The sequence below is a fragment of the Lipotes vexillifer genome, unplaced genomic scaffold (genome assembly GCF_000442215.2).
Source record: "Lipotes vexillifer unplaced genomic scaffold, Lipotes_vexillifer_v1.1 scaffold102, whole genome shotgun sequence".
Classification (NCBI taxonomy): domain Eukaryota; kingdom Metazoa; phylum Chordata; class Mammalia; order Artiodactyla; family Lipotidae; genus Lipotes; species Lipotes vexillifer.
In genome coordinates this window covers 949,697-961,831 of record NW_006786541.1, presented here as the reverse complement: position 1 = coordinate 961,831, position 12,135 = coordinate 949,697, and the positions used below count along the sequence as shown (strand labels likewise).

General features: G+C 41.5%; 1 protein-coding gene across 1 annotated transcript; it reads left to right on the top strand.

The window, feature by feature from the left end:
- The first annotated feature begins 419 nt into the window (after positions 1 to 419).
- Positions 420 to 1,546, top strand: LOC103088112 (C2 calcium-dependent domain-containing protein 4A). Its single transcript, XM_007472330.1, is given in 2 exon segments — positions 420 to 531; positions 534 to 1,546. Coding segments are annotated over 2 exon segments (1,125 nt in total).
- Positions 1,547 to 12,135: the final 10,589 nt, after the last annotated feature.

Genomic DNA, 12,135 nt, shown 5'->3' with positions numbered 1-12,135 from the left:
TAATAATTATTTTAATTCTCTCTGAGGATTTGAGTGCAATAATCCAAGGATTCAGGAAACTATTGCACAAGCATAGTGCCACCTGGCACCGAGGACAGCGCGAGGCAAACATTTTGAGAATCTCCTCCTGGAGGCCAGAGAGGACAGGTCTAGATTAAGGCAACAAACCCAAAGTGTACACTACTACAGAATAGCGAAGAACGATTGTTTTACCGTCAGGGAAACACTGAAAGATTTGCAACAGCAGCGTGAGGGGCAATTTGCCTGGTCTGGGGGAGGCAGGAGGAAGCACCCCGTGAGTAGAAGAGATGGGCATTGCTGCGCCCAGCAGGGCTCACTATGACGATCCGTGTGTGCTTGTGCATTGCAGGCTGACCAGCTCCAGCAGAGGTTCCTCTGCATCCGGCACCTGCTGCCTGATGTGGTGCCTGGAGCGGCTCCGCTTGGGACCCGAGCACCTGCTGCGGGCCAGAAACCGGCTTTTCCAGGATCAGGCCGGCCGAGCCACTGCTCTCAGGCCCTCCCGGTGCGCAAAGTGCTCACCCCGGACCGCATCCCCGAGTTCTGCATCCCCCCGCGACTCGCGCCCTGCCCGACCCTGGCTGCAATCCAAGACACCAGGGGCGAAAAAGCAGGGACAGACGACGGCGCGGGGCGCACGGACTGGGACCCACGCTCGCAGGCTGCGCTCTCGCTGCCTCACCTGCCCCGAGCACGTACAGCCTATGGCTTCTGCGCCCTGCTCGAGAGCCCGCACACCCGCCGCAGGGAGTCGCTCTTCCTCGGGGCCTCGGGCACCGCCCCGCTCCTGCCCGCGCCCCGCCCCCGGGCCCGCACCTTCGGAGGCGGCGGCGGAGACGCCCCCCTCGCGCCCCCGGGAAGAGTCCCTGCTGTGCCCCCGGCGGCCCTCGGCGGCTCCCGCCCGCACCTGGACACGCTCACTCTCCGACCACGCGGCAGCCGCCTCCTGCGCGCTCCCGAGGGGCTGCTGCGCTGCGCGCTGCGGGCCCAGAGGACCAGCGGCCTCGCCAGTGCCCGCTCCGTCGCCAGCGGGGACGGGGACGACGACGACGACGAGCGCGGCGCCGGCTCCCTGTCCCCGGCTCAGGCCCCCGCCACGTCCACTCCGCCGCCCCGCGACCCTCGGCCCGAGCGCCTGGAGGCCGAGGGCACCGTGACTCTGGACCGCGCCGGCGGCGCCCTGCGCCTGGCGGCCGAGTACAGTCGGGGCAGCGGGCGCCTCCGCGTCCGGCTGCTCCGCGCCGAGGGCCCGGCCGGAGGGGCCGCCGAGCCCCGCGCCCCCGTCGGCTGCCGCGTCAGCTTCGTCCTGCAGTCGCCGGGCCAGACGCGCCGGCCGCGGGGCGCCGTGGTCCGGCGGAGCCGCCGGGCGGTCTTGGAGCAGGACTTGTGCTTGGACGGGCGCTCGGAGGACGAGGTGCGCCGCCTGGCCGTGCGCGTCAAGGCCGAGAACCGGGGCCGCGGGCTGGAACGGGGCCGCCTGCTGGGCCAGGGCGAGCTGCTGCTGGGCCCCCTCCTGCTCCTCTGAGGGCGCGCCCTGCCCCTGCTCTGTCCCTCGTACACAGACGATTTGTACAAAATAAACGTGTTTTTATTCTTCTACTCTGGCCTTTGTTTCAGTCTAGTATTGGCAGAGATAATACTGTATTAATTACCTCTGTAAAGGGTGTTATTTTTTGTGTACATACTGTCAATATTCTTTTTAAGTAAACGGTATGCTGTTTTGCAGTGGTGTTTCCCAATGTTGATAGCCTATGGCATTTCAGGTGTTCCCCACGGTACTCTTGAGAGATAATGAATCACATGAAGTATTAAAATTAGAGGGTTTCTTGGTGATCTATTTGCTCCAATATCCTCATTTTTGAAGTTTGTTCATTCCACAACATCCACTGAGACAATCTTAGAACATGTATTACTTTTGAAACATTGTTTTAGATCCTGAATAAGAAAAATGAGACCCAGAGGAAGTGACTTGTTCAAGGTCAACAGTGAATTATGAGTAGGAGCTCCAATCTGATACTCTTGGCTACATCTTGTTGGAAGAGCATAGGAAGAAGTGAAACCATTTTAATATTTATAAGCTTAAATAATTATTATAATAGTTTTACAAGTGTCAACTTATTTCTTTTTTTTTTTTGCAGTACGCGGGCCTCTCAATGTTGTGGCCTCTGCCATTGTGGAGCACAGGCTCCGGATGTGCAGGCTCAGTGGCCATGGCTCACGGGCCCAGCCGCTCCGCGGCATGTGGGATCTTCCCGGACTGGGGCACAAACCCGTGTCCCCTGCATCGGCAGGTGGACTCTCAACTACTGCGCCACCAGGGAAGCCCATTATCAACTTATTTCTTAAAACAACCGACAAAATTGGTACAGCTATCCCCATTTAACAGATGAGGATATGGAGGCACAGAATAAAGGCAGAAGCAGGATTTGCACCTAGGTAATCAGTATTTTACCCTTTACTCTGTATTAGTAACACTGCAATGTCAGAAAGGCTCACCTTACTAGAGTCGTGAAACTGCAACTTATATCTGAAATTGTTGACTCTGGGGTTGAGGTCTCTAAACATTTCTCACCCTCTAATAGAAAAGCAAATAGATTAAAATGAGTGATTTATCATCTCAAGCTACTGACTTCAGGCATTGAGATGAGCTGGGTCTACGACTGACTGAGGCAGAAGCTAAAGACTTCAGAGTCATAGAAAAAGGGGTACCAGCCTTATCGGCACCAGATGAGCTAATGTACCAGGGCAGAGTCAAGAGTACCTGTAACGTTGTTTTACCTCCTGTAGCTTCTGATAGTAATAATAGGTTTACTATGTTTTAGAGGATGATTTTCCTTCATCCCTCAAATTCATTGCCAGCCAGGCATATTTCTTCCTTTCTTAGTTATATAGGAGGGAAATGTGTCCTAAATGAGGGTTGAAAATAGTTAAATAATATGTGGTGCACTGTTAAATATGACCACTTCATCAGTCTGCGTTCAGAAATGGCTTCTGCTTTCACTAAACTGCTGGCAGTTTTATCCATTGGTGCTCGTGAAAAATGCTACTTAGAAAAGAGTTTCAGTTTTAATAACAGCTCAAGCATAAACTGAAAATGGGTTATTGTGGTAGATATTTATAATGACATTCATTGAACAAATGCGAAGAGTAACTGAATTAACTGACTGTCAAAATCAGTCACATGCAGAAGCTCAAAATGGTTGACCAAATGAATGATGACATCACAGTAGTTCAGATCTTTAACGTGCTCTTTTATCTACTCTCAGTCACAGTTTCCTTGGTCTTCAAGCCAACGATTTTAAAAAATATACATACATATACATATATATATATATATATATATATATATATATATATATACACATACACACACACACATACATACATATAACCTTCTTAATGATTTTAGAAGTTTGGTAGAGTAACTAATACTGAGTTCACATGTGTAGTGCTTTAAAAGGAAAATAAATGGAGAGTGAGAACAACCTGGGTATGCACAAGATCATTGTGGGATTTTTTGTTTGTTTGTTTTAATAAAAACAGATTGTGTTGATAGCTTAAATCATAAAATTTATTGCAGAAAACACTGCAACCACTATTGTCACTAGATTATATACAAGTAATGGGAAACATGAGAACTCTTAAAGCTATTAAACATGAGAGCTCTTAAAGACTGGGGGCAGAAGTGTCATTTTACTAAGAAGGAAAATCAATGCATATCAGGGACCTAAGTTCTCCATGAAATAACGGTGGGTATTTCCAAACAGAATCTCCACTAATGTCAAGTTATGGTTGGTTGAATAATGTAATACCCTAATCAACAAGATTTTAAATGACTTAAATAGAATCATTAATCATAAAACCGTGGAACTTCAGAGAAGTTGAAAAGAATGCTAAGAATCATTTTGTACAAATCCACATATCATAGAAGGGGACCAGAGAGGCAAACTGTAGATTGCCCCTTATCATGCAGTTAGTGAAAGAGCTGGGACTGAAACCAATTCTATTTTCATTTTGCTCTTGGACCACTACTTCTAAGAAAGGAGAAATACTTGTGCATAAATTATTTTACATCACTGATCTAATCTGAATGTTTTGCATTTAAGAAATCTTACTTGCAGTACAAATTTTTGTGATAATACAGTAGCAGCCTTTCTGGGGGCAAATTTAAATTTGATTTGCATTTTGCTGCCCTCTAGTGGATCCCTCATGTGTTTTGTCAGTGGGTCTATCTTCTTCCTATTAGACCATCTCAACCAATCTAATGCCAGGACCCAAGGACCTTGAAGATGTGTGCTAATATCAGATTACAGGAAGAAGTAGAAATAACTAATTCTAAATATAACTAAATATAAAAATACTACTCTTCTAAACTAACTACTTCTAAAAATAACTAAATATAGCTATCTGAGCAAAGAAGGTGCCAAAATATTTTAGATTTAAAAAAAAAAAAAAAACTCTTCCCAGTAATAATGAAGCTGGGAGTGTGTGGCAAACAGCATGTTGGTTGCAGAAAACTGCTTTAAGAGTTCTCATGTTCCCCATTGGGCTTTAGGTACCCATATCTTTTCCACAAATGACACAGCACAATCTTGTCTCTCTGAGGTTTAAATATCTGAACATATTCAAAGAAAAACCCTATACAACAACGGGAAATATGTCAGTTTAAACAGTGTTAAGTACAAATTTAAAATCAAATCATTTCTGTCACTTAGTCTTACAAAGATAATTCATTCTACACCTAAAATACTAGCGTTAATATGACTGAAATCTGCCTAGAAGATTGTTTCTTTAGAATCTAATTTTCTTTTACCCACACTCAACAATTCTAAACATTTCCCCCCATATCTATCCCCAGGACCTAGGTAAAAATACTCTTTTGGTCAAAGATATTCGAAAGAGCAAAACGTGGGTACTATGTGATCTCTGTGACATTAAAGCAATAAAAATATGTAAGTGGATAGAAAGGTATCCAAAAGGTTAATTTAGAACACCTATCATATTCAAGATTCTAGCTTTATAGCTGTAAATAAGACACAAAAGGTCCTTGCTCATATGGACTTAAGTTTTCAAAGGCAGGGGAGCAGACAGACAACAAACAAATAATTTTAGTAGTGCTTCAGAAAATTAAATGTGCTAATGGGAAGGAGTGTGACTAGGGTGAAGGGCCACCTTAGATTGAATGGTTAAGAAAGACCTGTATGAGGACCCAACACTGAGCCTCTTTTCTATGGTCATGTACATACTGCTATCATATTTTAATCCAGTGTGCTGATCTGGGGACTTCTGACCTCCCAGGGGAACCTGACAACGGTTTTCCTAGGAATTCTGCTAGTATGTTATCACTAGTGAGAAATACTTCCTGTGGGGTTCAGCCCTGCTATGCAGAAGATCTTCTGCCTCCAAGTTTACTAGTTCAACAGATGGAATTGACCTGAGACAGCCCATGGGGTTTACAAACCCAGTTTTCACTACCGTGCATCCCATAGCTAAGAATTTTATTATGGTGCCGTGATGGCTCTGGCATTAATTTGAGAGGATTACAAACTCTGGTCAGATTAGGCCTTCAGGACATTAGCAAGCAAATAGCAACATGTTTTTTGTTTTGTTTTGTTTTGTTTGCAATGTTGTAGTTTTCAAGCAAATTTTTAATTCTGTATATGCTTAAATCTTCTCAACGACAGTGTGGGCTAGTTACTCTTATTGTACCTGGGGTAGATGCTGTAGGTTGGCTCCTTCAACGCACAATCCAACCCCTTATTGCTTTCTTTTCTGTGCTATAGAGGCTAGAAAACAAAAACTTGCCTTCCCAGGCCCTCTTCCAGCTAAGGATAGCCATGCGACTCATCTATGGCCAATGAAAGATGGGGAGAAGTCACTTGATGGTGCCTTTTCCCCTTCCTCCCTCTCCCTGCTGGGATACACAAGTTGCCTGAGGAATGGCAGCCAGCACTAAGGACAGTAAAATGATCTTGGTTCACCAGTAACATCACTGATCCTCCATGCCAGCGCTGGACAGCCCACATCCAAAGTTCATGTCCATGAGACAAATACATCCTTTACTTGTTTCAGCCATTGCTAAGTTTTCAGATATATATGAACACAATCTTAACTGACAGAGACAGTGTTGATTTTACAGAGAAGGACGTTTCTCTTCAGAAGAATTAAATAAGTTGCCTGAGATCATGCAAGTAAATCATGAATTAATTACAGACCTTTCAAAACTCCATGCTCACTGCTTTTTTCACCTCACCATCTTTCCTCATGTAAGCTATTTTTAAAAAACTTTTTGGTGGCTTCCCTGGTGGCGCAGTGGTTGAGAGTCCGCCTGCCGACGCAGGGGACACGGGTACGTGCCCCGGTCCGCGAAGACCCCATATGCCGCGGAGCGCCTGGGCCCGTGAGCCATGGTCGCTGAGCGTGCGCGTCCGGAGCCTGTGATCCGCAACAGGTGAGGCCACAACAGTGAGAGGCCCGCGTACTGCAAAAAAAAAAAAAAAAAAAAAAAAAAACCTTTTTGAAGTACATTGAATCTGTAGATTGCTTTGGGTAGTAGAGTCATTTTCACAATGTTGATTCTTCCAATCCAAGAACATGGTATAGCTCTCCATCTATTTGTATCATCTTTAATTTCTTTCATTAGTGTCTTATAATTTTCTGCATACAGGTCTTTTGTCTCCTTAGGTAGGTTTATTCCTAGATATTTTATTCTTTTTGTTGCAGTGGTAAATGGGAGTGTTTTCTTAATTTCACTTTCAGATTTTTCATCATTAGTGTATAGCAATGCCAGAGATTTCTGTGCACTCATTTTGTATCCTGCTACTTTACTGAATTCACTGATGTACAGTTGACATACAATAAATTGCACTTATTTCGAGTATACAATTTCATGAGTTTTGACATACACATGCACCCATGAAACCAATACCTCAATCAAGATAATGAACACAGTCATGATTCCTAATAGTTTCTTCATGTTCCTTTGTAATCCCTCTCTCCTGTCCCCTTCACGTCCCCTCTCTGGTCCCCAGGGAACCATCTGCTTTCTCTCTCTCTCTCTCTCTCTCTTTCTCTCTCTCTCTCTCTCTATATATATATATATGAAACTGAATCACTTTACTGTACAGCAGAAATTAACACAACTTTGTAAACCAACTATGCTTCAATAAAATACATTAAAAAAAAAGAAAATCTGACCCCATTTAGGAAGCTAGACTTCCAGAATCAGCATCCATTCTCCTATTGATGGAGATTTAGATTGTTTCCAGTCTTTTACTATTCTGAATAAAGCTGCTGTGACTATTCATGTACAAGACTTTGTGTGAGCATATGCTTCCATTTCTCTTGGGTAAATACCTAGAGTAGATGGATGAATCATCATGTGATAACTTTTTAAGAAACTGATAAAATGGTCCTATCATTTAACTTTCCCACAACCACCATGTGAGAGTTCTGTTTGCCCTACAACCTTGCCAAAACTTGCACATATGAGGACCTTTTGAAGGAAATATATACTCAAAGTTTCTATTTTTTTTCTTTTTTTACCTTTTACAAAGTTTCAATTCTGTTACCTATGTGTTGTTACAACCATGTACCTCAGTCCTCTAGACAATGTTGATGACAGTTTTACTTTAATAATTAAAAAGTAGCAATAACAATTAGGCAAAATCCCCATTTAGGGCAGAATTTCAAAGTAATGTAACCATTATTATCTCGGTATAAGATTATCTATAAAATATCTGGGTTCATTAAAAAATCCTAGAACGTCAGAATTTTAAAAATATTCAGTGCCGATTCAATAGTTTTCAAGTTTCATAAGAGTCATTGAGTTTCTTTCCCAAAGCGATTAATTTAGTCATTTAAAATCAATTTGGATAAAAGAGATCTATCATAGATCAGGATCAAATTTTGTGAGAGTCAGTTAAAGGAAATAACAATTATACCACTAGAGAAAAGTCTGAATGGAGATGGGGGTTAGAGACACTCTTGCTTTTCTTCTAGGTAGGTTAATAGAAATCACCTTTGTCGAAGAATTGACAACCTCTTCTTTCCTATCTGTATCACCCTGAAGCTTGGGAAGCAGAAATATGAGCTATCTGGTGACATCAGAGCTAGAATACTGCTGCAGAGCCAGTTTCTGACACTCATTATTCCAAGGTGCCACTGCACGTTCAAATCTGGGCCTGGATATTCTACAGCAACTCTCCAAGTGTTGGTTGCTGATAGCAAATTCATTTTTTAAAAGAGGAGTTTATATTCAAAATCAGAGGAATGTAGCTTCCAGATCTCAGCTGCTGTTTTCTATCCGTGTCTCTCAGTCACGTCAGTTAGCCTTTCTAAATGTCACTTCTTCATAAGTAAAGATGTAGTAATATTACCTACCACATGGGATTTGTGTAAGGATTAAAGGAGGTAATGAATTCAGTGTCCTCCACACAGGGCCTGGTATGTAGAATCACTCAATAAATCCTAGTTCTATTTTTGGCTTCTTCATAATGGATGATGTTTCTGGACTTACCCCCAAGCTTTTAGCATGTTCAATAGGTGCTTATCCTGTAGGTGGGACCCTACATCTAAGGGATTTAGGAGATAAGTTATACACATATGAGTCATTTCAGGAACAATACAAAGTGCCAAAGCAAGCAGACAAGGATTCTTTAAAAAGGGTATTGGGAAATGAGAAAGGCTCTGACATTTGTTTAATATTGATGTTCCAGACATTATACTAGACACACATTCAGTATTAGACATCTTTGTGCCACTGCCGAGTGAGGAAAGAGTTTAAAAGTAGATTTTGATGTTCAGAGAAGACGCATGGTCATATGGCTGGTAAAGGGGAAGACATGGCTTTGGAATGGCCGGGATACATATGACCACACAGCCTTTGCTCAAGGTGGGCTGGATTTAGGTTTAAAGAGAAAAGGGAGAAGAGCAGCCTTAGAAAAGGAACTAAGTTTTGGATCAAGATAAGAATTAATAAACTGTGTTGTGGAAACACTGCTTCTTAGATCCCCCAGCAGCCCCTGGGATCATCTTTGGTGATCCTGTCCCACCTGTGGAGAACTTTGACTTGCCGACTTCCTGGCACATAAAAGTAAAGTATAGATATCACTGTGCCTTGCAACAATTAGGAGAGAACAGCTCATCCTATGTTCGCAGTCATCGTTTATTCACTCATAATATCACATTGCCCTTGGACAACACTATTTCTCCATCTTTTAAAGGTATTTTACTGCATGATTAACTATGTATTCAGCAGTAGGTTCTAAGTATGAGCTCTTCTGAAAACTGGATAAATCACAGCTTTTTGCTTAAGAAAAAATGACTGGTTTTGAGCCAAGACAGATATATTACTTTTTATTTTGGGTAACCCAGTTCTCTAAGCTTGAGTGAGGCTTGAAAGTTTCTTTTTTGGACCAAGGCCCTGAAATTTGACACGTATTTACCATCCTTAAACATTTTAAAACACTTTATTTTTAAATTAAAAAAAAATTATTGGAGTATAATTGATTTACAATGTTACGTTACTTTCAGCTGTACAGCGAAGTGAATCAGTTATACATATACATATATCCACTTCTTTGTAAGATTCTTTCCCCATATAGGTCATTACAGGGTATTGAGTAGAGTCCCTGTGCTATACAGTAGGTCCTTATTAGTTATCTATTTTATACATAGTAGTAAAACCTTTCAAATTTCTATTTAAATAAAGAAGAAGGTAAGTCCATGAAGATAACAGAATTTAGATCAACTTAGAAAAAAGTTGCTCAGTGTCTTCATTTTCTTTTTTTTTTTTTTTTTTTTTTTCCGGTTTTTGGTTGGGATGTTAATACATGACATTGTTGTGATATATTTTAAGTGCTTTGCATGAAGCCTTATGTACGATATACACTCAGTAAATTCTAGTTTCTTTTTTATTACCATGTACAATACACACTAAATAAATAATAGCTTTTTATTATTATTTATGTATTATCTTTTTCTTACTATTATGCCTATAATTAGCTGATCTGACAATGGCGTATATTACATATATCTTCCCGGACCGGGGCACGAACCCGTGTCCCCTGCATCGGCAGGCGGATCCCCAACCACTGCGCCACCAGGGAAGCCCCAGTGTCTTCATTTTATAGATGACAAAAGTGAGATCAAACAGTGAAAGGATTTTGCAGGGTCATATTGCCAGTTAGTGACATATCCTGACTCCCAAATTAGAGCCCCTTCTTCCTTCATATGCCATAATACTAACTACACTGGTGAACTCTCAATTTTTTGTATTATTAAAGAACATTTTGAAAAATGATCACCATCAAAACACAAACATTCCCCTGCCACTCTGATGTAAATTATTTTTGTCTTTATTCACTACTTTCCAGTCTTTGTTCATAAGTATACCAGTACTTATGTAGCTTCAAAAATAGTGTATACACACATAGCATTTTTTTCTATTTTTTATTTATGATTATAATTTGAGTTGTTCATGTTGCCATTGGCCTTTGGTATCATAGCCCTTGAAGTAGATATATAATAATAAATATCACTATGTCCCTATTGTTGAACACTTTTCACTCTTCCCAGTTTTTTTTCTTCTTCTGATTTTTTTTCTTGAATAAATTCTAAGTGATGTGATTTCAGGATTAGAGGCTATGAACAAGGTTATGTCTCCTAATACACCTTAATAAACTGCCTTTTCCAGTTTGTTAATATTTTCTTTTACAAAGTGAAATGGGGAAGAGAAGTACTGTGAGGAAGGGAGAGAAAAACCCGAAATTTAATAGGTTTGTAACTAAAGAACTGAACATGTTTGTAGAAGGCACCGTGTTTCCAGAGATAAAATAGCAAGTGAAAAGGAATGAGTATGGCTTGGTTGCTATGGTAAGTAACACTATTGTTACATATTAATTATTGATATTAAGGACTCTTTCTCAAAGGATTTGCTGGCCTGGGCTGCTTCTGAACAAGGGTCCCCTTCCTCTCCAGTCTCCTTTTTCCTGTATCAGGGTCTAGTTTGCAGCAAGAGCCTCCAAAGCACAAAAATATTATTTCTCTTGGGATTTTAAAAACCCTACTCTTTAATTACTGTTTTGTTAAGAGCCCTTCTAAGTGCCTGGAGAAAGAACCGAGAACAAATTTGCTCAGATGCATCCATCTTAAATAACTTGGAGAGTAAACTGATTTCATGCAAATATGTTTTTAGACTTAGGCTTTTTAAACCTAATTTTCATTATGAATGTGACTGATGTATTTTTTTTTATATCTAACCTGCCATATTTAACCAGGAAGGTTTTGTACAACTACAGACTCTTTCCATGTGTATGACTGGCATAGACTATGGCAAGTGGTGAGCGGGGCATATACTTTAATAGGTTTGGGATATCCTCTGTGGATCTCATTACAGAAGGAAAAGAGTTTGAAAACTACAAATTTGAACTGAAATGTCAGATAATTCACAGTCATGAATTAAGCTGCCACCCCAGGCAGACCCAATGATATTAAATTACAATGTCAATAGCATTGTGAAATACTCTGCTTTCCAAATACCTGAGTAAACTCAGCCCTAAGAAAGATGGTCATAGTGTTTGTTGAGCACCCAGTATGAACCCAGCAACTGTGTCAGGCACCCTTGGGGATCTTAACAACACAGCATGCTTAGTGATGCTGAAGAAAGAAGATGACAAGAAATAGGAGACACTGGTTCTAGTTCTGGCTCTGCACACCATGAGTAAGTCACTCCCTCTTTGGGCCCTAATTTCCTCATTTGGAAAATGAGAGGCTTGGAGTAGATCCAGGATAGCAAGTGGATTTTATCTCAGGTGTAAGCTCCACTGAACTTATAGTGGTGGCCTGGAGTGCTATAGTGAAAAAGAATGCTAAGACAACATCTGGGCTTAGGGGGAGAGAGCTCTGTGATTGATTAACTATGTCTGTATAGGTTCACTGATTAGCTATGTCTGTACAGGTTCACACTGAAGTATGGATACATGTGCTACTACTTATTGACCCTGGGCTCATGAGCTCTCCAACTCTGATATTCTTTGATGTTAATGAAGATAAGATTCTTAGATGCCCTAAGTAACTTAAAATCTGTTTGCAGAAGTAAGACCAGCAACCAGA